Source organism: Cyprinodon variegatus, unplaced genomic scaffold, assembly GCF_000732505.1.
Source record: "Cyprinodon variegatus isolate N-32 unplaced genomic scaffold, C_variegatus-1.0 Scaffold237, whole genome shotgun sequence".
Lineage (NCBI taxonomy): Eukaryota > Metazoa > Chordata > Actinopteri > Cyprinodontiformes > Cyprinodontidae > Cyprinodon > Cyprinodon variegatus.
In genome coordinates, this window is record NW_015150690.1 from 382,720 (window position 1) to 409,186 (window position 26,467).

The window sequence follows — 26,467 nt, forward strand, 5'->3', positions numbered from 1 at the left end:
TTTGAAGATTTCCCTTGATAGAAACGGCTCGTTGTTACCGTATTATTTCATAAATGAGAGAACTGTCAACCTTCTGCCTCCTTGTTCCTTTCAGCAACACAGTGAGCCGTCCCCGTGACCTGCTGCACGCCGTTAGCCCCACCTACCCGAGAATTAAAACTAAAAACATCAAGTGACTTAAGATATTTTTTTTTTTTTTTTTTTTTTTTTTTTTTTTACACAGAATTATAATAAGCACTGCCATAATAATAATAATAATCACTGTAAGGATCCACAGGTTTAACCAGAGCGGTACACACAGACAGCCGTCACCGGGGCAACCGCAGCCCCAACATGGCCGACGGTCAAGCTGCATGCGATTGGAATCAGAATGCTGGAAATTAAAACGAAAGCAAAAGAAAAGAAGAAAAGGAAAAATCAAGAAGCATTCAGCCCCCCCAGCAGAGAGCATGATGGGAACTGAAGTTTTAATCTGGGCAGTTGTTTGGACAGCCCGCCCTCCTCCATCACCATCATCGTCATCTGATGTTTGGTTTTAACGTTTCCAAGGCAACAGTCTCTGCTGTGGGGATTGGAAGTGGTCGTCATGGTAATAGAGGTTTAGCCATGGCTGAAATCGATGATGTCCTGGTTGTGTTAAAGGGGCGTGGCCAGCTGGAAGATGTTCTGTGATTGGTCGGTTTGAAGGTTGTCGGTCAGGTCAGAACTGAGGAAGAGAACAGGAGGGTCTGTAGGCGGCAGTAAAAGATGGAGACCCCCATCCCCCCCCACTGTTAGAGTTCACTGTCTAAGAGCATTAAAGGGTTAATATTACAAAAATATCCTGAGTGAATTAAAAACCTGTTTTCACATATTGATTCATATATGTCCAAAACAGACTGTCGCATGTGAAAACGTAATTTTCCATTCAACAAGGAATGAGAAACTAGGCATTAATGGCATTCATTTACCGGCTCAAATAAGAGGATTTATGGAGTCACTTTTCCACCTTTGGTTGGAATGCTTTTTTAGCTTTGACACCAGGATTCAATCATAAGGTTTATCAGAGGCAACAAGAAATACTAACTTTAAGAAAGCTTCTTTTAAAACTGTTTAATAAACTTATCAGAAAAGGAAATAAACCTTTTCAGACAAAATAAAATGCACTACATTGTAACATGACTACTTTAGGTCTATTCCTTTATGTCGAAAAACTTAAGAACCACATTTACAAAGATTTCTCTTTCTAAAATAGTTCTATGTTGAGATTTTAAGCTGAAAACACTTTAGGGAACTAAACTTAGATTTTAATAAATGAGTTTGTAAACTGCTTTTTGCATCTGTTCAGGTTATCAATGACTAACACTGTTGGATCTAGTTTAAAATAGGGAAACAGGTTTGGGACTCACATATCATTAGAGAAGTTGGCAGTTTGTTTTTCTACGAGTATCTCCTGTAACTGGAGTCTTCCTGTTGATCTGCCGGACGAGGTCGTAAAAGATCTGCAAAAACAACCATAAGCATCAGAATGTGACGGAAGCAGAAGGGAGAACGAGCCGCCGGTGGGCGTGGCCACCTCGTTGACGTTTATCTTGCTCTTGGCCGAAGTCTCCAGGAAGGCGCAGGAGTTCCACTGGCGGGCGAGGCCGATGCCGGACTCTTTGGCCACAACACGCTCCACCTCCAGGTCGCATTTGTTTCCCACCAGGATCATGGGGACCTGCAGCGTTGCATCAGCAGGATAAAGGGAGTTTCATCATCAACAGTAAGAGGCTTGAATCAAGGTTTTCATTTTTAAGGAATTGAAATAAATCAAAAAGAAAATAAATAATAAAATATTATTATTCATATATTTAATAAACCTAAAAAAAATTTTTTGAGAACTTGCTTTCCTTTTGTACCATCTTTTATTACACCTGAAAATAATAATCTATACGATAAATAAATCCAGATTTCGATTTATTAACTTATTTTTTTTCTTATATGCCAGATTTTTCTGAGGTAATTTACTTTTGTTCATTTCCTCCAAAACAAATTTCTATCGCATCATTTTAGAGGGAAAAAGTTGGATCCTGCTAAACCATTTCTGACCAGCAGGTGGCAGCAGAGCTAAAGGTCAAAGCATCTTTCCTCATCTGACCTTTGTTTTCACAATTTTCTGTTTCCTGACACCTGAATTTCCCTGTAAATGGATTCTAAATTAGCACTTGCAGCCACAGCATTAAATATTAGATTTGATGTGATGATAATAAACAACAGTCAGGCGTTTTTGGCAGGTGAATGTGTTGCGTTTGTATCGTACGTCCTCGGTGTCCTTGACTCTGAGGATCTGCTCTCTCAGGTCCTGGAGGTCGTTGAAGGTGGACTGGGCTGTGATGGAGTAAACCAGAGCAAATCCCTGACCATTCTTCATGTACAGGTCCCTCATGGCCGTAAACTGCTCCTATATTAATAAACACAAAAAAAGAGATGGAGTCAGGGGGGGGTGCAGAGGCACGCAACATGCACCTGACCTCAGATCAGATCTTACTGTTCCTGCTGTGTCCAGGATCTCCAGCATACACTGCTGTCCGTCCACCTCCACTTGCTGCAGAAAGACACCGAATCAATCATTTAGCGTTTTACATCAATTATCCCACTTCAATGTTTAAATGAGATCATTTAAACATTAAATCAGTTTCCATTCAGAATTAGAATTCTGTTGTCAGGTTTTTAATTTAATTTTTTTTTAATATATTTTTGAAATCCAAAAACATTTCTTTCTCAGCTAATTAATAAAAAGATTTACAGTATTAACAAAGCAACTGAAAATACACAAGTACAGTTTTCTTTCATCAGCTCAAAAATAAAATCTATCTAAACATAAACAATTGTAGTAAAAACGGTTAAAGGAGAAGAAATCTGCAAGTAAAAAATATTCATAACTAAGCTTGAAACGTTTCAATGAATTGGTATCGGGACAAGCGTGTCAGATAATGGATGGATGGATATATATATATAAAAATACTAAAATGAAATGGCTGTTCCAAGCGTTGCATTTCCAAATTGGTGCACGACTTAACACGAGTGAATAAAGAGAATGTGATTGGTTGTTTATCAAGAGGGCGGGATTGTTGTGGCAGAAGGTTCGCAAGCAAGTTTAATTGTAGCCAGTTCCTCTGAAGCATCTTGCTAACCAGTTAGCAACTTAGTGCTAGTAGGTTCCCAATGGTAAATTCCATTGGGACCAAGTAGCACTAAGTTGCTAACCAGTTAGCATCTTAGTGCTAGTAGGTTCCCAATGGTAAATTCCATTGGGACCAAGTAGCACTAAATTGGTGACTTAGAAACGACACTGTCAAGGAACGCTATGGACAGAGGAAACATGCAAGAGGAGGAGAGTTTAGTGTTGGAGGTCGTGGATGAGTCTCCTCCGTCATCCATTTTTTATTTAGAGGAGGAAAACGGGGATGAAGATGTTGTGGAAGAGGACGCCAGCGCGGCAGAAGCTTGGTTTGGTGTAGAAGGCTTCCAGCCGTACATGTTTGAGCCCTTGCCTCACAACGCTGCCAGTTCTGTTAGCTCTACGCCTGCTGAAGACACAGACGTCCATCCCCATGAACACTGGGACAGAACTCAGTGGGAAAGGAAATCATTCTGATTTCAACCGTTGCGTATATTAGCTGCGACATGAATCAAGATGTTATGACCGAAAAAATGTGATTGACAGATGACCGTTGATATATGATTGGCTGAATTTAGGTGTTCAAGCTGACGTATGACTAACTGACCTGCAGAAGATTACGAAAAACAAACACATTTTAAGACAGGTTTTATTTTTGAATAGAAATTTTCTAAATTTTGGGACAACATGGTCTGATAAAGAGTACATTTATATACAAGCCAGAATGATTTGACATTTAAAATTGACTTCCGTACGACTTTAAGGTCTAAATACATCAATAATTAATAAATATATAACACTTTACATTTTAAAAAAAATTGCGCAAGATTGAAATATATGGATAAAAATAAATGTACAAATATAAGAATTAATTGTATTTACCTAAAATAAAGGTTTATAGAAAAATAAATTATAATTATTGGACTTATTTAATAAATAACCTTTGTAATATAAAACTAGTAAAAAGCTTAAATGAAGTAATAAAAGTAGGAAACTACCGGTATTGTAATGATAGATTTATGTCTTAATGAAGTCCGAAAAACCTTCCATTTACCAAGTTACTGAACTCGTTTTAAATGTCTTCAGATTATTTTTTTATTCTACTTTAGTTTGTGGATGCTGAAAGAACCGCCTACTTAAATAAGTTAAGACAAAACTCAACAAATATAAACCATTATTTACAATAAAACCTTTATTATCAATAAATGCATGAACAAATATTTCCGTTTTCAGTTTTGCTATTTAAAATCAATCATATTTTAAGTATTATTCCAAATGTTTAGGTGGAAATGTTAATTTACTAGATGAATCTCCTTTTAGATTATTTCTGTATCTTAATATCCTGGATTAGGACGTCATTCTCACACGTAAACGTAACGATGTCGTTAGGCCGAGTGTGTCCCTACCTTTCTGTAGGAGTCCTCTATCGTCGGGTCGTACTTCTCCACAAAGATTCCCTGAACAAACTGGACCGTCTGAACACAGAGACAGGAGGAGGAGGAGGAGGAGAGAGAGGAGGATTATTAATGGAGCTCTGTTCTGCTCTCCATTGTGACTCATCAGAATGTTAATTATGTGACAGATCTCTATTATATCAGATGGATTAAAGCTCTTCGTTGTAGTGAGTCTGATTTCAAATTTATTTACCAAAATACAGAAAAAAACGGGAAGTGGGAAAATCAAAAACTCTAAACTTTATTAGTTTCTACTGAAAATACACTGAAACCCAAACCACAGGTTGATACAAACCAAACCTTATTACTCTGGTGGGAAAGTTTCTGTTTTCATGGACCTAAACTTTCTGTCTGTCTCTTTTCTTTTATTGTTCTTTCATTACAGGACGTCTCTGTCCTGGATTGTCCCTTCCTGTCCTCCACAAACTTGACCGTCCTTCAGAGCCAGCCTGTGAAAACCTGAATCCAAACCGATTCTTTTGCTCTGTTCGAATTCATGGGCTGCGTTCTTGGAAGGCCAGATTCGAAGGACGATTACGTCATAGTGCGGCGCTGAGGTCTGGTCGGATTCCAAGACTCCTCGTTATGCGGCCTTAAAATGCGTCCTCCTTTTTGCCCGATTTGAAGGACGGGTTCAATGTATCCTCGCTATCCTTGGATATCCCAGGATTCAATGCGAGACCAAGAAAGCCGGCTGCTCCATGATCAAACAGTGGTGAATATTGGAAGTTCAGTTTAATATAATACAAGTATTCGAATATTTCTGTCTGAAATTAATGAAAATAGTTGTTTTAATGGTTATAGAGTCAGATATGTGGCGGTAATGTTTGGTTTGTCTAAAGGTTTTTATCTGTTACTGTGTAAATTGGTTTGGCTGGAATTTAAGGACAGATTCTAATATATCTGCAGTGTGGGAACTATAAATCTGATAGGATTAAATTTTTTAATTGCTATTTTGCACAATATGCTTAACTAAGTATTTTTTCGTTGTTGAATATTAGAGATTTTGCAGATCTTTTTTTTATACATACATTGTTTAGATTTACTTATATATTTCTAACCCTTTTATAGAACAGAATAGAAAATCTCTTTATTGTCCCACAATGGGCAAATTTACAGCAGCAGAAAGATTATTGAAAATGGTCACACAAATGTGGACCTTAGAAAAATGTATAAGAATAACATAATAGGGAAGAGTTAAAATATAAACAATACAATTCTGTAAAGTGTTTTAACAATATAAAACTGGAGAATAAATAACCAATATGCAGCTATGGACATTTTTACAGTAATGGATATTTGAAAATAGCAGCAACATCAGAGATGTGCAGAATGACAGCAGCAGGTTATTTAACTGACTAAGGTTTCTATCATTACATTTGATTTGATTTGTTCCTGCTCCCGGTGGTTGGAACCTTTATTCCATTCTGGATTCTTATGAATGTAGTCTTTGATCACTTTATAATAATAACAAATTAAGATTTAACCAGTTTTGAAAAGTTGGTATTTAGTCTTTTCCTGCTTTGTATGTCAACTGTCATGGTTGCTAGGCGACAGAGCGTACGGAGCGTACGTAAAAGCCGCCGAAGGCTGGACCTGTTTGAATTGACAGCCAAAACTCTTCCGGTCTCCTTATTTTCGAGGACTTCGAAGGACGGCGTCCCTGGAAGACGCAGCCCACGAATTCAAACAGAGCCATCATCTAAGAGGAGAAGCTGCTGGATTCTCTCAAGAGAAACGTTTTGAATTCTTATTCATCTAAAGGTAATTTACATTCTTATCAGTTTGTTTTTAGGTTCAGGTAAAGTTATTAAAGGTTGGTTACAGATTTTATAGCCTTTAATTCTAATATCAAGAAAACTCATTGAAGTGAGTTGGGGAATTAATGAATTTTAGGAAGCAAACTGAATAACCCCTGAGTCACTTTAAGGAAAGTTCCTTCAACATGTTAAGGAACTGATGATTCATTTATTGACATGACAGCAGAGTCAGACTCCAGGCTGTGTTTGGGACTTACCAGCGCTGACTTCCCGACGCCTCCTGATCCTAAAACAACCAGTTTATATTCACGCATCCTGACTGTCTGTCTGCTGGGCGAGAGAGAGAGAGAGAGAGAGAGAGAGAGAGAGAGAGCAGGTCAGAGCAGCCAATCAGAGAGCAGATGACAACACCTGGCAGGTTAACTCAAAACAGCTCTGCTCGGGTCATGTGATCGCACAGCTGGTGGACTTGTCTCCTTCCTGGTTACTGTTGCTATGCTGAAAGCCTGCAGCGTCACGGCAACATGACAAACACACAGGAGGGCCCCACAGAGAGCTGACCCAGACAGAGAGCAGAAAACGGACCCAATCCACTAATAGCTTAAAGCTTTTTATCACAACAAACAAACAAAACTCAGTTTCAAAGCAGATTTTTCTTCCCATAAAGTTTGAATGTAAACCTGTGAAATGAATATTTAGAAATAAAGTCTACTAGAAGTAAAATAATACTAAAGTTCTTCCACAAAACCTACATCAAGACAGATGATAATAAAAATACTTTTAAAGATTCTTTTATTACATTTATTCGTCTATCATTTGATATTTTGATTCTAATGCAAGTAAAAATCTTGAACTGACTCAAATAGTGAAGAAAAAAAAAAACACTGAAAACTGGATTTACCAATAATAACTCTAAAAGTCAAGAAGGAGGAAGTTACTTTAACAAGAGGAAGATGAACTTTAATATTGTGAAAAATAAAGAACAATCAGTGAACACTATGAACTTTTGACACTCTGCATCTTTCCACCTTAAATAACCCAAAAAATGTGAGCAGAAACGTTCCTTTAATGTCTCCTGCACTTGTTTCTAAATTTAAAATAAACTTAATCTGAAATGAGAAACGGCCGTAGGGTCCTCGCTCCTCTCGCTGCTGATGGGGCCCACTCAGGTCGCCATGGAGACGAGATGGTTGTGTGTGATAATATTTCCTTGTAAAGCAGACTTTTCCACAGCAGAGCAGAAGTTCAACCATTGAAGGATAAAAATCATATAAACACTTGGGTCATAATGAGAGATTATCTCAGATTAGAACCAGATAATTTTCCCCTCATCCACGATCCTCAAATTCATCCAAACCAAGAAGTCTGTCGTTTCTTCTAGAGTTAGAAGCAGTGAAGCTAGAAAAGCTGCTCTAACAGACAAAAAGCTGTGGAACTAAACGCTTCCTAGACTGATTAATCAGCCTTCAGCACCAACAGCTGCTCCTCCACAGTTTAACGAACAGTTTTCATCACTTAGGGGAATTTAACCCGGTTGAAGCAGTTAAGTCACTTTTATCTCCTAACTTTTCCTTCGACCCGTTTAGAGGCGGCCATGTTGGATCATCGTCCTTCTCCTCCGACAAACGTTTGACTTTTAAACCTTCAGCTCTGACGATATTCAGATTAACACTGATTAGCAGCTCACATCCTCCTCTAATCTCTAGGTAACAGTAACCAGGCAACTGCTCCCAAACTTTCTTAAACTACCCAGAAACACCTGCACAGTTGCATAGCAACGGCATCCCATTTTAACCCTGTATAAGTAGCTGTGTTGTTGGGAGGTTTCCAGTCTGACCACAGTGAGCCATTCCTCACAGAAACAAACTGGTTTAAAGTGGTTTTCAATGTTTAAAGGTCCATATTATTGGATAAAGTGACATCTGGTGGTGTGAATGGTGAACTGCAACCACAGATTTAATCAAACACCTGATTTTTCCAACCATTTAAACTAAATAAAATAGGATTTTTTTTGGAAAACATGATTTTAAATAATCATGCAAGAGTTCTTAGGTCCAGTTTGACTTTTATTTATTTATTTATTTATTTCAGGAATGCTAAATGAACCACTATTCACTCACATGCATCTGTTCCTGCATTTTATGGCTGCAGCGAATCATTTAGTGTTGAACGGAGGCCAGGAAAGGAGTTTAATCTGATTCTCTCCTGAAGAAGGAATCTCTGGGAGCAAGCCTGAACTAGACAGCCGTGATCTCCAATCCTTCCCAAAGCATCAAGACGCATCATTTAGGAACAGCCGACAGCGATGAAATCCTTTCCCTCCATCGTTAAACACCAATGGATCAGTCAGACTGAGAAGGTTTTACATGGACATTCATATCCTGGAGTAGAAGGTGGAAGTTTCTGCTTCCCGACTGTACCTGAACGCATCAGCATAGATTCCAGCGCCTTAGGGTTTGAAAAAGGGCTTGTTTATCTGAAACGCTCTTCAGGTTGAGACGACAAGTCTGGGCGGGTCAGACAGATTACAGCGAGGCGCTGAGCAGAAGAGCAGGAACTACCAACCCATCCCGGAAAAAAACAAACATCTGGAGTTCCCCTGGAAGAAAATCGCAACTAAAGCTCCGACTAGCAAACGCACAAAACGTCACGACTGGAAGAAGGAAGCTAAAGAGCTTTATCAGTAAATAATAAACAGAAGAGCAAAGCGAAGCATTTTACTGTTTATGTTCTGAAACAGCAGACTACTTCCTGCTTAAAAGATTCAAATTAAAACACCACTACTTTAATTAATTTGGATTTCACTGCAATCTGTTGCTCTGAAAGTGAAATAAAGAGCCTGAGATGAGCTTTTAATAAAAGAACCAGCTTTAATTCACACAATTTACTGATGGAGAGGGAAAAAACGCAGAAATAAGTCTTATTTATACGCATAAATAAGGCTTAAAGAGTGAATTATTTCAGTTCTTATTGGAGCTACATTTACAGAAAGCTAAAAGGTTTATTCATAGAAATCTGAAGTTAGAGTTCAGATCTATTATCCCCAGATCTGTTCTGATCCACCAACAGCTGCAGCTTTAAAACCAGAATCTCCACCATTTTCCATCAGTAGCTTCTAGTTTTTAGGAGCATAATCTGATCAATGTTATCTATATTGTATCCTTTGGTTCAAAATAAATGAAATCAGATTTTTTCCTAATTCAAAGCAAGACGTGGGACCTCATATATAACGAGAAATCGTTTTTGTCCAGAAATGATCGCTGCAGCACAAAATGCTCAGAGTTTGAGGGAAACTCGGCTTCGCTTCATTAACGGAAGAAAAACTGAAGCAAACCGATTTAAACCCGATTTGACTCCTCTAAGTTCATATGTTCTGGTCCACGCTTTCACTTCCTGCTTTCTGCTCTGCTGTAAAGACTGAACATATTTTTAATAAAACTAAAAACAGATGCTGAAAAGATCCGGATTGAACCACATTCCCAGAAACCTGCAAAACACGTTCACTGTTCAGTCATTAGTAATACTCAAATAAACGATTTTAATCACATTTGATTGTTAATATAAACATAAACACTGGGAGGAAATAAGGTTTATTTAATAGAATAACCTGCCAGAGGTATCAGGAGGAAGTGTTTTGAAAATAACTTTAAATAAAAAAAGATTTCTGGATCTTTCTTATAATAGTTGGGAATAAATTGTGTTTTTCAGACCTGAAGCGCTTTAATTCAGAGCAAAAACGGATTTTATATTAAACAAACAAGCCTGACGCCGATGAAAACAGGGTGGATCTGATCGTTTCCCGACAATAATTTACAGAAAATCAGTCAAATTGAGCTGAAACTGAAGCAACAGAAAGACGGTGAGTCCAGTAGGACCTGCAGCTCTGATGGAAACGGTTTAACTTCTGCTTCTCTGCAGCTCAGAGAAAAAAGAACAAATTTTACTTCACATATTTAATAAAAGTTTGGTTTTCAAACTGCAGCAGCCAGCCGGAGCGATTGGAAAAACACCTCGACTTCAAGCTCAAATGTGAGAAGTTGTTGTTTTTAGTCAAAACTTCCTCATTATTAGTTGAAGCTCACAGATTAAAACCATAATAAACATTTTCTGTAGTTTACAGATAAAGGCTGATAGAATAATCCAAGTAATGAAAGATAAACTTTAAGATCAACGTTTTGTTTCCTTCATGTTTGGTCTGAAGACGTCAGCTTAGGATGAACAGGCCCGGAGCATCATACTACCTCCACCATGCCTGACTGTAGCTCTGCTCTGGTTCTGAAACGCTCGTCCTTCTGGGTCAGATAGAAGCGGACACACGCCGTGACATCATCAGGATGTTCTCTGGCTAAATGTCAGATGGGTCTTTGTGTTCTTCTGGGTCGCTGTTTCTGAAGTCATTTTAGTTTCTCATTGTTGAATCATGACCTTTGACCTCAACTGAACTAGTTACAGGGATGATTTCTGCTCCGATTCTGTGGATCATGGTTCTCAGCTGCTCTTTTCTATTTCAGATCAGGGCAGGTCCTGGATCCTTTAGCCTACTTCATGTTGTCGGACAGGTGCTGCTGAAGGAAATTCAACTACTTAGTGATGAGGCCTGGGTGTGGCTGTTCAAACTGAACCAATATGTCGGACTTTAGTGATTCCGTTAAAGGAAAAACCTTTATCACCACCCAGGGAGTAATCGACTATTGAAAAACATCCTTCATGGTGGATAGTTTGGCTTGATTTTATGACTGAGTTAAAATGAGCAATAAAAACAGAGAGCATTGGTTTAAACTGAGGACATTCTTCACCTGCACAGACTTGTATTTGGTTTTTCTGTGTGGTGTTTCTGGCCACCATCTGCAGTGTTTATATGTGACACAGAGAGACAGCAGAAGTTTATTAAAGCTGTTTTATTTCATGGCTCTCATCATGCAGCTGCTTCCTGTCCTGGCTGGGTGTGAGAGGAGGCCAGGCTGCTCCAGATCTGCTCCAGTCTGTGGAGGCAGATGGACCTGGATCAGGCTCCACTAGGTGGGGCCTGTAGCTGCTCTCTGCTCTGCAGAGCTGAGGGGAGAGCAGAGCCGCTGGCAGACACTGAACTCCTCACTTCCTTTCTTTCTTTCTCCTCCAGCAGAGCAGCGGGGCTTCCTCAGCTGCGCGGCCGCCCCACAGCGCTCCCTGCGCGGACTGCTCCTGCAGCAGGCCCCGCTCCATCGGAGGACACCATAGAAAGTGTAAACTAGATCAGAAACATTCCTGTAGAGATCAGAGCCCCTCTGATGCCAAGCAGCTGTCTAACATCCGACATCTGTCTGTCTATCTGTCTGTCTGTCTGTCTGTCCGCCGGTCGCTGCTTCCGCAAACCCAGCCCAGATCGGTCCGGTTCGGTACCGGCCCGTCCGCCTCCCAGGCTGCTTCTGGCGGACTGAACCAGCCCTCCTGCGACCGGATACTAACCTCCACGCGTTGAATGGCGGATTAATTTCAAAAAACGAGCAGAAAAAGAGGAAATCTGTAACGGGAGTACTTACAATCATCCACCCGTCCGCTGTGCTGCGCCTCGCTCTCTCTCCTGCTGGCTGTGATGCTCTCTCTACCAGAGCCGCTCCCTCCTGCCGCTTCAGCTCTCTGACGTCAAGTGTGACGTGGTGAATGTGGGAGCTTCCGGAAAGTTTCTTCAAAATAAAAGTATTGACATGTACGGAAGAGGATCAGGGCTACTGAAAAAATAAAAAAAGTGAACTGATTTTTAAATATTATTTCAGTTTAAGATGGGAAAAAGTCAGAATTCTGACTTTAATCTCAGAATTCAGATTCCTTCTTAGAATTCTGACCTTAATCTAAGAATTCTGACTTTTTTTTTCCACAATCCTGATTTTCTTCTTAGAATTCTGACTTTCATCTTAGAATTCCGACATCTAAGAATTCTGACTTTTTTCTCAGAATTCTGACTTTTTTCTCAGAATTCTGACTTTTTTCTCTGAATTTTTATTTTTTCAGTGGCCCCAATCCTCTTCCATAGATATACTGTAAGTTCAAAAAGAAAGTGGGGGAAAAAGCAACATGTTACATTTAATACGTTACATAGTTTAAATCAGCAGTGCGTGTTTGTAAGTTAAAATCAGTGAATTTAAATTCTTTTGACTCATTAGCATCTTTAAATGATCAGTGAGGCTGCAGGCTGGAGCAGCTGCCTGCAGTGTTTCCTTACAGTAATACGGTCCTTGGTTCAAATCCCATCCAGGATCTTTGTCCATGATCCCCAAATGCATGTTTAATCTGGAGGCCTATGAGATTAATTGGTTTAGTGAAAAACTAAATATGTTTTTAATTGTCTTTCATTCATATTAAGCTTGTAGGTTTAGCTTGTAAATAAAGCTAGAATTAACAAAAGATACAGCAGATCCCTTGTAAATAAATAAAAAAGCCAGTTTTGATGCTGGATTATATGATTAATATTAAAGCCTTTAATCCCAACAACAGTACAGTTATTTACGTTCATTTAAAAAAATGAAACACTATTTTAGTGGTTTTATTGTAGTGTTGGGAGATTTTCCAAATGCTTTAGTTTGTAAATCTATGAATTATTTTGGGTGATGTTTTGTTTTCTTTGTGAGTCTTATTGAGTAAAAAACACCAACAAAAGAAATCACACAACGAGAATAAGAATTAATGAAATCGTTGTTAATGTGCTGCTCCTGTTTTATGCTGTAACACTTTATTTTGAAGGCAGGAGGAAAAACTTCCGGTTTTGCTCTAATTTTGTTGTTTACCACCTTTTCTTCAGTCTCAGTTACATCTGGTTCCCGCTTCCTGGAGTAAAACACAACTTGTATCTATTTTAGATGAGTTTTATTTCAAATTTTAGACTATTTACAACATTAACAAACATTAAACTGTCAACATGTATCCATCAGCTTTTCTTATGATAGAGTCAGATCAGTAATTTAACCAACAGAAAATGTGTTTTTACATTAATGGAAACTAAGAACTTCTCATTTATACATCTGAAGAGCTGCAAACAGAGGATTAGAGGTGTGGCGTCCCACAAGGCTTTATTCTAAGCCCTAATGTAGATTCATTGAAGTCTGGGATTATGGAACATAGTGCAGTTGTTTATTAGCCAGGGGAAAAAAATATAAGAATTGGCAAGTTTTAATTCAAAATAAAAAAGCAGATTAATTTCAGGGAATAACTCTGAGGAAACAGATGACCAACCTCCTATGGAGAAGCAAACATTTTGCTGAGTAAACTGGAATAGAACCTAAACCTGAACCGCTTTCTAATCTGCGTGCTTTTAGATTATATAAAGGTCATATTAGGGACACTATGAGGGATATCATGATTAAATAAGTTGTATTACTGTTTTTGTTGCTGCTGCTTTGTGAAAAGCTTTAGGGTTGATATTTAACAACTCTATATCCCTTCTGGATAAGACTAGACCTCAGGGCGCTGTTCTCGGCTCCATGTCCTTTTTAGTTTTGTTGATGACGTCATTATATTTTGTCTCAGATTTTAGTTGTTTTTTTTTTATTATAGATATGCCGCTCATCCGGTTCAATTTGCATGTTTTCTAAACCAAAACAAGTCTTTGTTTCTGGTCTCTATAAAGCCTCAAACTCAACTCTATTTCTGACATTTTGAATTGAAAAAGCTTCCAGGATGGGAAGAGAAACGTCTTCAAACTTGAAAACAAAGTCCAGTGGATTGTTTTTCAACTTTCTTGGAATATACTTTACTAACTTCAACTAAAGTATTAATTGTGATCTAAATAATGAATCTTTTACTAGATGCAACCACCTTTTGTATAGAAATATCAATACATAAAAGATGTGTTTAGAAAATAACTGATGGATAAACTCAGTAGCTAATCGGTTAAACAAACTTTTTTTAACCCATTAATAAAAAAATATGAATAAAAGCTTCTTATTTTACTATAACTCTTGACTTTTACGTTGAGATGTTTTGTTGGTGAGCGAGCAGAACCTGTCAGAATTTTGTCCTTCCTGTTAGCTGTTGAAGCCAAACATTTTGTGTCAAACAGACCCTGAAACGACGAACAACCAGCATGTGTGGGAGGGAGCAGAGCATGCCGGAGCGTGTTGACACCAACACGTCTCAACCCTCACACACGTGTCATGTTCCTGTTGCTTACGAGTGCTCAGTTACTGAACCAAATCTACGTCCAGCGGCCTGAAGCTGGAGTCCGAGCCGTCAGCTGACGCCCTGAAGAACAAGGTGTTTTCTGCAGAGATCCAGTGTCGTGAAGCCACACCTAAACAGGAAGGAGTCACCAAGAATAGAGTGGACCTCCACCCAACCAGCTTCCCTTCCACTGACACACACTTCCTCTAAGTCAGTTTGATGCTTTATGTAAATTCCTGCTTTTGCTTTTTTTCAGTTAAAACAAAGAAATCAGGATTTTAAGTGAAGAAGTTATTAAGACTCATGTTTTTTTGGCTGTTTTCAAAACAAACAAGCACATTTTGTTTGTTTCTATGGTTCAAGTTTTGATGTTCAACTGATTCAGAGTTAAAAGCTTAAAATAATCTGTTCCCCTTTGGGAATATCCTAGAAAACCAGACATTATTTGATCCTTCTTGAGCTTTTTAGTTTTATTTTCCCAATTTAAAATGTTCAACTGAACTGAAGGTTTTCTGATTCTCTCCTATCAGATGTTAAAATATTCTTCTCTCCCAGACGGCATCACTTTTTCTGAAAAGACGAGGCGGCCCATCAGAGCAGAATAAATTACTGAGCTTCAAAGAGGTAAAAACATCAGCATGTCAATGATCCAGACCCGGGCGCACCGATACCGACTCGTCGATTCAGATGTTGCTAAGAGACCAGATGAATGAGCATCATTTGGTTTGTTTACCCTCTAACGAGTTTCTGCCTCATTTAAGCAGCCAATCAGAGGCGGTGGCAGCCGTACGAGGAGAGTCATCTCCTCTGATTCTTGGGATGAGGAGGTGGAAACATCAGGAAGCAGGAGTTAAACATCAGGTGAAGCACAGAGGATCTGGTTTATTGCAGCTTATAATTCTTAGATTTAACTTGTCATTAAATTGAACTTTGGCTCCCCCTGCTGATCTTTGAGGAATGAAATGAAATCATAATTCTTTATTTACCAAAAAAATCCTCCAGATTCCATTTAAGTTTCAAGGATCAGTTTCACATTTGATTCCTGGTTCTGAGGTGTTTTTGGACGACCTCTCAGCGCCGCTCAGTAAAGTTCTGAAGAGGCGATGATCTCATTTATCAGCTCATGCTCAAACACGCCGAGTTTGCTCACCACAGTGAGGCTGGATGACTTCCAGTTTCACCACAAAAATATTTCCTAATATCTTCTCCCTTGAAGCTGACCTCAAGGGTCAGAAGGGAACTATTTTTGCAATATTTTTACAGTATTTCCACTGAGAATGATAGTATTAGTATAAAGGTTTTCATAGGTTCCTTACTACGTGGAGGTTTTCTTTAGAAATGGAATGCTTATGGACATTTTCTTTGGTCGATAAACATAAAAAAAAATTACATATTACAAAATGGAACAACAGAGGACTGACCCAATTAGAAAGAGAATCCCATAAAAGGGTTCATTGTGGATCAAACAGACTCATTTAATGCTACATTTTCCCTGGTTGTTTGTTCTCCCATCAGTCAATGGCTGGTTTCTGCATTTTAAATCTTCTCTGACTTTATTACTGTGATGCACTTTTAAAACATTCAAACTATCAGTCTCTATTATGGAGTTCCTCAGGGCAATGTTCTCAGCCCCATTTTATGTCTACTGTCCGTTTTGTGGATGACCGTGTTGTATTTTATTTTTAGTGGATAAGCTTTACACCTTTTAGATTAAATCTTAATTGTAAATACCCACTTATGGTGCATAGAAATGGAAATAAATACTGATAAGGATTTTATAGGTTCCTAACTAAGTAGTGGATTTTCTCTGAATCTTTCTCTTTAGAAATTGAACGGTAATTCATCTCAAATTAAACTCAACCAAAGGATTATAAACACAGACCAGAGCATTCAGTGAGGACTTTGATGGATCAGGGCAGTGCTTCCTATATGAACAAATATATTTAAACCTCCCAACGCCAAAGCTTTGCTCTATTCTTACCCAGACTGATATAGATCCAGTATCCATAATCACACTGACCATAGCAGGAAGCACGGTGATGGCAGCTAAAGGTTCTTTGCCGGTGAATGAAGTGGATGACTAGTTTGACATGAAGGAAACATCAATGGTGCCAGACAGATGGATTTCTAGTACCAGGGGGAGGCGTCATCGGCTGCAGGTCTGAGACAATCCTGATAATCAATCTGACTGATGATCTCTAGCATGATTTAACATCTATTGAACAGAAGTGGCACCTATCTGAAGGAGCAGGAGGAAAAGGGGCTAAAATGTCTGGAGATAAACCAGACTGGAAGTTATTTGTTCCTAACAGCCAATAAGTGCCGACATGCTGGGATTTCAGTGTGTTTTTGCACATGTTTTATTGTTTTATCTTAAGTAGTTTCATAATAAATGTTTAATAGAAAATGGAAAGGTAACTAGAATTTGATCAAATTTAGGATTTTTTTAATGCTATTAAAGTCACATTACTTTCTATTTCGATTTGGCTGTCATGTTTCCAGATGTCCGTGTTGGAATTGGCTTTTTTTTTTCTAATCCTAATCCTGACTCTGCCTAAACCATCGCATTAATGTACGTTATATTTAATGATTGTAATCCCACAGGAAGACGTTACAACAGGCATGCAAACGAAGACAAAAAGCAGCCGGAGTATGTAGGCAGGCAGAAATGGACCCATTTTTTATTTTTCTCGGGTGATAAACAGAGGATTGTCCTGACCAGACCATACCAGCTTAAACCGGTCTGGGCCAGGTTTACCCACATTAGACTAAGATAAGAGCAACACAGTAGAACCAAAATCCAACCACAGTTTACCAGATTAAACCAGCTGGAACTGGCTTAAGGCAGCTCAAGTCAGTACAGCCAACAAAAAAAACACTTTCTTTTACTCTACGTAACCATGGCAACAGCCAGCGTGGTCCAGTCAGGTCTGGTCAGAAGGAACCTGGTCCAATAATCTCTCCTCTTTCTTCCTTTCCTCTCAGATTGAAGAAGGGCACATCTACTTAGCCAGAAGAACAACTGAGAAGCCGATTGGTCCACGAACAATAAAGCCCCGCCCATCAGTTCTCTCTCTCTCCCAAAACCTCCTATTGGTTGCCGATATAATTTTCAAAGAAAGAGCTTTCTCCCATTGGTCACCACAGCCTGAGGCAGGAGAGGCTGATTTCTTTTGGATATTTTCCCCCTATTGGTCCATTTAGGTAACTTGCTAACTCTCAGTCACTCAGCAGCGGCCAATCAGGTTACAGTACCTGTGGAACTTTCTGGAATTAAGTAGAAAAGAAATAAAAGAAAAAAATGCACAGGAAGATCAGCCAATCATTTGAACCCATGTGAGTAGCTTTGTTTTTCTAGGTTTTTCTTTTCGAATCGTTTTTGTCCGTGTGAGCCGTCCGATAATCTTCCTCCTTTCTTTTCCAAACGCAAAAATCAGTGCAATGCATCATGGAAACAATCGATCGCTAGGAGAGGGTGTATCACTATAACTCTGTGTGTGCGTGTGTGTGTTATGTTGTTATGGAAACATGCTGCGGGGTTAGCGTTCCAGCAGCGGGATGGTGCATCATGGTAATTTGCTCTGTCCTCGCATTTAGCTGGTGTCCATGGACTCCATGTTTGCGGAGCTGGAGTCTCTCTGGATGGAGTCGAAGATGGCCGCTAGCTCCTGATTGGATGAGATCTGAGACTGGAACTCCGACATCAGCGGCGACTTCTCCGCCTCGGGGATGGTCAGCAGCGCCACAACCGCTCGCATCGCCGACCGCTTCAGCTCGTCCTGTTTCTCGAACTCTTGCTTCACAGAGTTGGCCTTCACCTGCAGAGAGACGCCATTTTTATTCTACTGGTGGGAAACGGTTCACAAAACAGAGTGGCTTCAGTTTAGACACTCTGCTGCACCTCTCCAAATTGTAGGACACCGCAGACAGGAGGCCTCTGATTGGTCAATTCTATATCCCTATCTACACTATGCATTTTTACTGTTTCGTACCTTACCAGCTTGTTTTGTTTGTATGACCGCCATTGTGGGAAACGACTCGTGAGGATGGACCAGCTAGAAGATGGAGGTGCGCCAGAACGCTGGGACCCTTTGTCCACCTGGATTCCCGCTCTTTTTCACCCTCTTGTCCCTCTGTTTTCGCACAAACTTGCCCCCAATACCTCGCAATTCTCGGCCGTATCTAGACCCACAGCTAGTTCATGATCGTCCCTCTTGCGTTGTGGCATGGAATAACTTAGAGCAGACCACGCTTTAATATTGGGCATAAATCAAAAATATCTGCGACAAGCTCATTGCATCACACACATCACATTAAGAACAGTTTCTTATTAAATTTCTCTAATTTAATTTAATCTCAGGTTTTTTTCAGTCTGAAATGCTCTAATTCTCTCTAAATCCGAGTGTTTCCCCCTACAGGCCCGTTGGTCAGGATGTTTTTCAGTACAGTTGTTTTTGAACGTACCTTAGTGGTGCAGGTCGCCCTCAGTGGTTCCACCAGTCTGTCCAGTCTCTGCAGAACAGCACTGGGACAAAGTGACGACAGTCTAGCCAGCATCAGGAAGGTCAGCATCTAGAACAGAACCAATGGGAAGTGAAGCACGAGTCTCTGAAACTGATCACACATGGAGGAAACAGAATGAGGGTTTGGGGCGACGGACCTTGATGTCGTAATGGTCCTTCAGGCCGTCCTCCACATGGTTCAGGAAGGTGAAGATGTCGAGTCGGTCCAGGCAGCTGTCCAGCAGAGTGTACATGCACTCAAACGCCGCCTTCCTCAGGTCCAGCCCATCGTCCACCGTGTGTTTGAAGGGGCCCATCTCCACCTGCACACAGCCCACACCCACTCAGTCAGCGCAAAGCCACGCCCACCAGCAAACCCGCTCCGTTGCTGCTCCCCTCACCTCTCGGATCAGCTCCTTCCTCACTTTGGTCTCGTTGTAAAGATGCGGTAAAACTGAGTCCAGCAGTTCTCTGATCAGACTCGGTTTATTGTGGGCAGCAGAGTTAAACGTTACCAAGGCAACGCGGCGCACGTTCAGGTCTGGGTCTTCCAGCGTTTTCAGGAAATCACCTGAAAAAAAAAAGATTGATTTATTTAAGCTTTGATTCTGTTGTCCTCTAGAACCCAGACGTCCTTCTGAGTCCAGTGGTTCTCTGGATGTTTCCATCGCAGGACGGATTAAAACCTGACAACCCAGCAGGAAGACCATCCACTCAAACAACTCACTGTTTTTGTTCTGGGATGTCTCCTCCTAAAGTGCACAGGGTTCTTAGACAGTTTCTGACAATATTAAGGTTTAAAAAAAAAAAAAACAATCAGGATAAAACTGACAGTTCATTAAAGAATTGATAAATCTCAATTCAACAATTAATCTACATTTAATAAACTGAAGAACGCGGTTACAAACGGCAGAGATGTGAACATTAACATGCAGGTAGGCAGCTTGAAGACAAGGAGATCTCCACACTGAGGAAACATCGCACTGCTTCTGGATACTTCCACAGAAAAAAATAAATAAAGTCAAAGCAGCTGCAGTACCTATGCAGTTCTTCAGCAGGGGGTCGATGGGCTGCGGCTGGTCAGAGATGGTGAACTTCACCGCCGTAACTACGGAGCTCCTGGCGTACGATGAACCTGCAGAAGGAAACATCTGGATCAGATTCCTGCAGCCGGGTCAGAAGTTAGTGAAGACGAGCCGTTTGAACCACCTGACAGCAGGTATCCCTTGAGGCGGGGCAGCAGGGTTTCGGGGTCGATCAGCGTCAGTTTGCCCAAACACTCGGCCACCACGTTCCGAGTCCCCTCCTCCTGACACTCGCAGTGTTTGAGCAGCAGAGTCCAAACCGACTCCACGTAGGGCTTTAATCCCGACACGGACGCAGAGCCTGGAGAGACGCTTGGACACGTTAAAAACCAACCAAACGCTCTTCAGCGGTTCCCTCAGAGCTGGAGCGGCGGTTCTTACTGATAATCTCTTTGAGGGAGTGCAGCAGCAGGTACTGCCTCTTGGAGGAGGAGATCTCCTGCAGCACGAAGGGCAGATACTCTGGAAGGTTCCCCACCGCGATGCTGCCCAGAGCGTAGGAGGCTGCAGACTTCACCTGCAGCGAGGCGGAGCGTTCAGTCCGTTTACAGTGGAACCATCACCAGCAGCTACAGAACCAGAAGCTTACCTCTTCACTAGAGGAGGAGAACGCGTCCAGGATGACCGTCTTCAGCTCTGGTTGGCCGCTGAGGTCCACATGGTGTCCCACCTCGCCCAATGAGAGCAGAGCCAGCAGTCTGATGGAGTCTGTGGAGCGACTGTTCTTCACATCCTGTCAGCCAGAAGGAAAACCGATCAGACTTAACGCTCTTTTAATGCTCTTAGAAATCATTTAAATGTCACCTAAAAGTACCCATGACTCTCATTCATATACATCATGCCCCAAATTCCTCGTTCTCCAGCCACTTTTGGTGAAATGTCCATTTCCCCCCATTCTATAGCTTTTTCTCCGTCTCGAGCTTCTTTTCCGAATTTTTTTTTTTCTTAATAAAATTATTTTATATGCCACGATAATCAGATTGAATTAATTTTAATGGCAATTAATTAAAAAACTCGGTTATAAGAAGAAAAGCTCTTCTGATGTTCCACCTTCCACCTCATTACCTGGATGAACTGTCCCACCACAGCCGGTCCCTCGGTGGGACAGGCTCTGGTCAGAGCGGCGACACATTTAGCGATGGAGCAGTACGCCTGCTTGTGAGGCAGCGCGGCGCTCTGAGAGTACACTGGACCCGTCAGCATCCTCAGCAGGTCCATGTAACCCAGACCAGAGGTGTTGGTGGCCACCAGAGCCTGCAGGCAGAGGGAACAACGAGGATCAGAGACCATCGGTGCCCAAGTCTGTCACATCAGTCAGATCAGTCCAAACCTGGTAGAAATCCAGCATGGCGGCGAGCGCCCCTCCCTGCAGCAGCGGCGATCGGACCAGCGCGATCAGCTGCTGCAGGATGTTTCCCCCGGCCAGCTGACCCAGCGAGGACGGGTGCGTCACGGCCAGCGTGGACAGGAAGCTCAGCGCCATCTGGGACACGTGCATGTCGCTCTCCGAGATGAGAGGCGGCAGCTCGGCCAGGACGGCGTCCACCATGACAGGAGTGACGGCGGAGCTGAGGGGGTGGAAACAAGCGAACGGTGAGCAGAGAGAGAGAGCTGGTGGGGCGGGGCTTGGCGCCCAGGTGGGAGTTACCTGTAGTTCCTGAGAAGGATGTCGAGGGCGGCCAGCGTGCAGAGCTTCAGGGCGCGTTGGTTCTTCCTGAGGAAGGAGGCGAGGATGGGAACGGCGTCGGGAAGAACGGGCCGCAGGTCGATTTTCAAAGGGGAACCGGCGATCAGCGTCATAGCTGCAAACAGGAAATGGCTTTACACCCTGTGGTCGTTACAGCCGCTAAATTCAGCCCTGAAGAAGCTGCGGGATCTGACCTTTGACCGTCGTCAGCCGCGTGATTTCGTTCTTCAGCCGCTCCAGGAAGATCAGCAGGGTTCCTGGAAGCTCGTTCGGCAGACGGTCACCTGCACAACAACAGAACCAATCAGGGGCTTAAAATCCGACCTGTGGTCAACGATTGATGACATCACATCATGTGATTGACAGGTGGATGTTACCTAGGTTACAGATGATCTGCCCCATACAGGAAATGGCTCGTTCTTTGACCTCCTGGTCGATGTCAGCGGCTTTCAGACGTTTGATCGTACAGGTGAAAAGGTCGTTGATGTAGGGGGAGGGGTCAAAGCTGTCTGAGCCCTCTGATAGGTTATCCAGGGGTCTGATCACCTAGGAGACCATAGATGCATCAGAAGACACCCTTTGTAACTGAATCTGTTAACAGGAAGGTCAAAGGTCGCTCCCCCTCACCTTGACAAGCTGCTGGGTAACGAGCAACGCCTCAGAGGTGATCTTGTAAAAGGGGTCTCCCACACAGGCCACCACGGGCGGTACGAGGGCCGGGACGTGGGCGTGGAAGGCGTGAGCGGGGTGCGTGACCATGATGACGTGGAGGCAGGACAGAGCGTCGATCTTCAGGTTGGAGCTGCTCGACTTGTCGTTCAGAGAGAAGATGATTCCTGAGACAAGAAAAGCATCTCAGATCAGCGGGCAGAAAATAAATCATTTATCAGTCAGTGAAAAATCATCAGAAATCTAAGATTAGACGCGATGACAAATTCTGGTAACGAGCTTCTTTAGATTTCTTGGGAAAAGCATAAAAAAAATCTGAAACTATTTATAACATTATATTCTGATGACATTAAGAAGCTAACATTTTAAATCCTGAAAGAAGAAAAACTGCTTTTAATGGATGAAAACAACAAAACCCTTCTGTGTTCAGTTTGACTAACGAGGTCCAGACCCTGACCCGCCTCCCAGAAACAAAAAATGCTTAATGACCCCCAGAGAAAAAGCTCTGTGGACCGACGTGACCAAAGCAGAAGTTTCTGGAAGGCGTCCATCATGATCCTGACCTCCTGCTTCAGAACGACTTGCCGTAACAAAATAAATAAATAAATGTATTAAACTCGGATCCAGTTATGCAAAAGAACTATAATCTAAAGTAGGAATGCACAATATATCGAATATACTCAATGTATCGAGTTTTCCCATGCATGATAGTTAAAAGTACAAATTTGAGTACAAATTTGAGTACAAATTTGCATGACGACATTGAGCCATCTGCATCTATTTCACTGAGAAGGCTATTTTTCCCCACAAACATTGAATGCATCATAAACCCCTCCTACAGACAGGATTATTTTCTCGCACACTACAGCAACCGGCAAACGGAATATGGCGACAGCAGGTGTTTCAGCTGAGTGATGTAAGGCAGCGGTTTGGGTTTCACGCCGAGAATGTCGAACAAAAGGTGCTAATTTCCAAGACCAAAAACTGCTGCAAAAGGTAGCAGTGCTAATTTATTTCACCACCTAAAGTCATCCGCTGCAAAATGAAGAATGTTGTAAACTCTGCATATCAGCGTCTCCCAGCACACCAATTAGAAGGTTAAATAAATCAGCTGTGAAGCAGGTGACATTGGCCTCGTCGTTTGAAAAAGCGATCCCATATGAGAGAAAGGAAGAGATGGAGGGAAATTAGGGACCTTATTTTTTACGTTAAAATTATTTTTAGATGCTCTAATTCCTTTGATGTGTCTGTTCAGAGGTTTTGCAGAAGTTCTCTAAACTTGGCAATGTTCAAAAATGTATAACTTTTTGTGCTTCTTTAAAATTCCCAGCACATAAAGATCAATGCAAACAGTTTGGAGATGCTCTGATTTTAATTTTATGTGAATTTCTTTTTTCATTTTGCTTTTTTTCTATTATGCACAAAAGAGCCCTTTTTTATTTTGCATTTTATTTAGTATTGCATGTTTTTGCTTAGTTTCTTGTTTTGTTGCTGGGATCTTGTTAAAGGTCTAATACTGACACCCAAAGGCATAATGAGGCAGGATTATTGGTGAAAAGCTTTGAGCTGGTTAAAATAAAATTGAATGCGTAAATCTTATGTGTACTCTATTGTTTTTGAAGTAATTTAGGTAAGTGGACCTAAATCCCTCCCAGACGTCTGAAGGACCAGTTAGAGGCTTTAGGAGACGTTAGTTTTCCAATCTGGTACCCAGCGGTCTCAATAGGAGTAAATAGTTTATTACTGTTTGGCTTCATGCACTGATGGCCCCCCCCACTGCGCCCAGTAAGCCCTCTGGTATTACCTGGTATGAGTACTGGGATGTGCTGTGTCAGGGCTCCTGGGAGGACGTTGACCAGTTCGGTTAACATGTTGAAACAACACTGACGAGTTTTGACACTTTTCTCCTTCAGCTGTTTGTGGAGCGCCTTGACGATCATGGGTACCTGCAAAGGGCGAGCGACACCATCAGAGACAGAGAGAGAGAGACAGCTATACATCCTGTCACCTGTTTAGGTCGGTGCTGCAGGATGCTGATGGTTTCCTGTCACCGTGGGAACGGCAGACCAAAACCTGCACCATCATAAAGTGAGCAACAGTGCCACCTGCTGCACAGACAGTAAACTGCAGACAGGAGCTGCCAAGGAGGTGATGTATTTAGGAGTTTGTCTGAGTATAGGATACTTTGAAAAATGATGAACAGATTTTAAGGACATCCTTCGTGTCAACGAACGGATTGAGAGTGATCCAGATCATGTGTGAGTTTTAACTATAGGTTTAAATCACAATATAGGAGAAATGTTGCTGCTTGGTGGAGGTCTGCGCTCTCAGACTGTTTTCTACTGATGAGCAGCAAACCTGCTCTACTATTTCACTTTATATTATAAATAAGAATAAAAATAAAGGGATCCAAACTGAATGATTAATTAAATCAGAGTATTTAACAGCAGCTGCTATTTATGAAGTTAAACTTTAACAGAGCTGACATTTCAGTTGAAAGGCGCCCTCTCTGCTCCCCACCTGACTCTGCAGCATCGTCAGCGGCGTCTCCCCCTGCTCCATGGCGTCCGGGTCGGCCAGCCAGCTCTGAGCCGGTCTGGTCTGTTTCAGCAGCGACAGGTAAGCGTGGAAAACATCCGCCTTCACGTTCTCCTCCCTCTCCTGCACACAGGCAGCGGACGGTTACAAGGTCGGCCTCAGAAACATTCGGCAGCAGATCGCCGCCCGTTTGAAGCTACCTTGAAGCGGCAGACCAGCGCCGGAGAAACGGAGCGATAGAACTCCGGCAGCATCTCGTGACGTGTCGAGACAACGGCGTCCAGACATTTGGCCGCCGCCCTCCGGACCTTCCAGCTCATGTCGTCATCATCGCTGTATTCGTCGTCGCTACCTGGCCGGGCGGAAACACAACAGAAGCTAACTCAACCAGAACGCCACCAAACTCCTGATTCAGACCAAGATGGCGGCAGCAGATTGAAATGAGTTGATTTCAGCACCCTGGTAGTCTTCATCGTTCTGCTCAGCATCCATGGCGTTATCGTCCTCATCTTCATCATCAAAGTTGTAGTTGGGGTCGTAGGTCAAGTAGCGGAGGCAGATGGAGATGATGGTCGGGACGTGGGGATAAACTTCTTTAGGACACCTGCAGAAAAAACAATCAGCAAACAGAAAAGCGTCTGAAGCTGCAGCGCGTCTCTGAGCCCTACCTCCGGACAAACGACTCGAAGGCCTGGATGCAGTACTCTCTGAGCTCATCGTCGTCCACGTTGCAAAACTTCACCACCAGAGGGATGATCTTCTCCAGGTACTCTCCTGAAAAGGACAGGTCAGAGGTCAACTCCACGTCCGACTGAAAGCAGAATCTTCTAATTCTCCCTGCAGCGCCTCACCGATCCTGTGTCCCGCCTGCCTGCTGATGGCCGCCGTGCACTGGATGTACGTCCTGGTGGTTGACATGTTGTCGTTCCTCCCCAGCTCTGTGAGGAGGTGCTCGATGAGATCGATGAAGACTAGGTTTCCACAGGACATCACCAGGTGGCCCAGAGCCATGATGGTCCTCTGAAACCAAAACAAACCCAGTCAGAGATTAGTGGACCAGACGGACCCTCAGGGCTCATTGGATATTTATGCATTTAGCTGAAGCCTTTATTCAAAGCGACTTACAAAACAGACACAATGTTACAGTTATCAATGATTATACACTCTCTAAAGGAAAATCCCTTGTCAGAATCAGTGGTTATAGCAAAGAGAGAGAAGGAAATACAGAAAGAGCAGCAGAGCTATGGGTGAGAGTGAGGAAAGGAGATGCTCTTTGAAGAGGTGGGTCTATAGGAGCTTCCCAAAGATAGACGGGGACGCTGCTGTTCTTGTAGCGCTTGGTACGTCATTCCACCATCTTGGAACAACACATGAAAACATACTGGACTGTCTTAAAGAAAAACTCCGGTCATATTCAGAATTTAAACTTCAGAAAGTACTTAAAATATAAATTTATTCCATACTGTTCAATAAATGATACGTATTGTTAATTAATTA

The 26,467-nt window shown here is 41.9% G+C and overlaps 2 protein-coding genes and 1 long non-coding RNA gene across 6 annotated transcripts in view; 1 reads left to right on the forward strand and 2 right to left on the reverse strand.

Annotated features, from left to right (window-relative positions):
- Positions 1–17: 17 nt before the first annotated feature.
- On the reverse strand, positions 18–13,354 carry rap1b (RAP1B, member of RAS oncogene family). 4 transcript variants are annotated; one of them, XM_015381611.1, is made up of 9 exons: positions 13,350–13,354; positions 9,424–9,425; positions 6,614–6,686; positions 4,549–4,617; positions 2,510–2,566; positions 2,282–2,422; positions 1,556–1,699; positions 1,389–1,481; positions 18–706 (listed from the first exon to the last, which is right to left on the reverse strand). In XM_015381611.1, the coding sequence occupies exons 3-8, from the start codon at positions 6,668–6,670 to the stop codon at positions 1,395–1,397; spliced, it is 555 nt and encodes a 184-aa protein (XP_015237097.1). In that variant the 5' UTR covers positions 6,671–6,686; positions 9,424–9,425; positions 13,350–13,354; the 3' UTR covers positions 18–706; positions 1,389–1,394. The 4 variants fall into 4 exon arrangements, with proteins under 4 accessions (XP_015237097.1, XP_015237099.1, XP_015237095.1 ...); XM_015381613.1 differs by lacking the exons at positions 9,424–9,425; positions 13,350–13,354 and adding an exon at positions 11,876–11,960 and having other exon boundaries at positions 18–728; XM_015381609.1 differs by lacking the exons at positions 9,424–9,425; positions 13,350–13,354 and adding an exon at positions 11,876–11,959.
- On the forward strand, positions 11,053–14,818 carry LOC107089073. The gene is made up of 3 exons (XR_001481414.1): positions 11,053–11,578; positions 11,713–11,992; positions 14,389–14,818. It is a non-coding gene; the product is annotated as an uncharacterized LOC107089073 (long non-coding RNA).
- Positions 14,819–17,130: 2,312 nt separating this feature from the next.
- The window catches only part of cand1 (cullin-associated and neddylation-dissociated 1), a 19,907-nt gene continuing 10,570 nt past the window's right edge, over positions 17,131–26,467 (reverse strand). Inside the window, exons 7-26 of the mRNA XM_015381608.1 lie at positions 25,822–25,990; positions 25,639–25,744; positions 25,429–25,574; positions 25,171–25,322; positions 24,953–25,093; positions 24,237–24,378; positions 22,391–22,599; positions 22,141–22,309; positions 21,958–22,047; positions 21,725–21,878; positions 21,407–21,644; positions 21,142–21,330; positions 20,666–20,809; positions 20,458–20,593; positions 20,201–20,377; positions 20,031–20,126; positions 19,393–19,562; positions 19,150–19,314; positions 18,954–19,061; positions 17,131–18,307 (exon numbers count right to left, since the gene is read on the reverse strand). Of these exons, the coding sequence (XP_015237094.1) occupies positions 18,083–18,307; positions 18,954–19,061; positions 19,150–19,314; positions 19,393–19,562; positions 20,031–20,126; positions 20,201–20,377; positions 20,458–20,593; positions 20,666–20,809; positions 21,142–21,330; positions 21,407–21,644; positions 21,725–21,878; positions 21,958–22,047; positions 22,141–22,309; positions 22,391–22,599; positions 24,237–24,378; positions 24,953–25,093; positions 25,171–25,322; positions 25,429–25,574; positions 25,639–25,744; positions 25,822–25,990 (3,126 nt within the window). The 3' untranslated portion in view covers positions 17,131–18,082. The remainder of the gene's footprint in view (positions 18,308–18,953; positions 19,062–19,149; positions 19,315–19,392; positions 19,563–20,030; positions 20,127–20,200; positions 20,378–20,457; positions 20,594–20,665; positions 20,810–21,141; positions 21,331–21,406; positions 21,645–21,724; positions 21,879–21,957; positions 22,048–22,140; positions 22,310–22,390; positions 22,600–24,236; positions 24,379–24,952; positions 25,094–25,170; positions 25,323–25,428; positions 25,575–25,638; positions 25,745–25,821; positions 25,991–26,467) is intronic.

Bases quoted from the DNA above. Each gene is read 5' to 3' on its own strand.
- rap1b (XM_015381611.1), bottom strand. From the start codon at position 6,670: ATGCGTGAATATAAACTGGTTGTTTTAGGATCAGGAGGCGTCGGGAAG. The intron at 4,618-6,613 runs GTAAGTCCCAAA...CTCTGTGTTCAG, and splicing joins GCGTCGGGAAGTCAGCGCTG to ACGGTCCAGTTTGTTCAGGG. The intron at 2,567-4,548 runs GTAGGGACACAC...GTCTTTCTGCAG, and splicing joins TAGAGGACTCCTACAGAAAG to CAAGTGGAGGTGGACGGACA.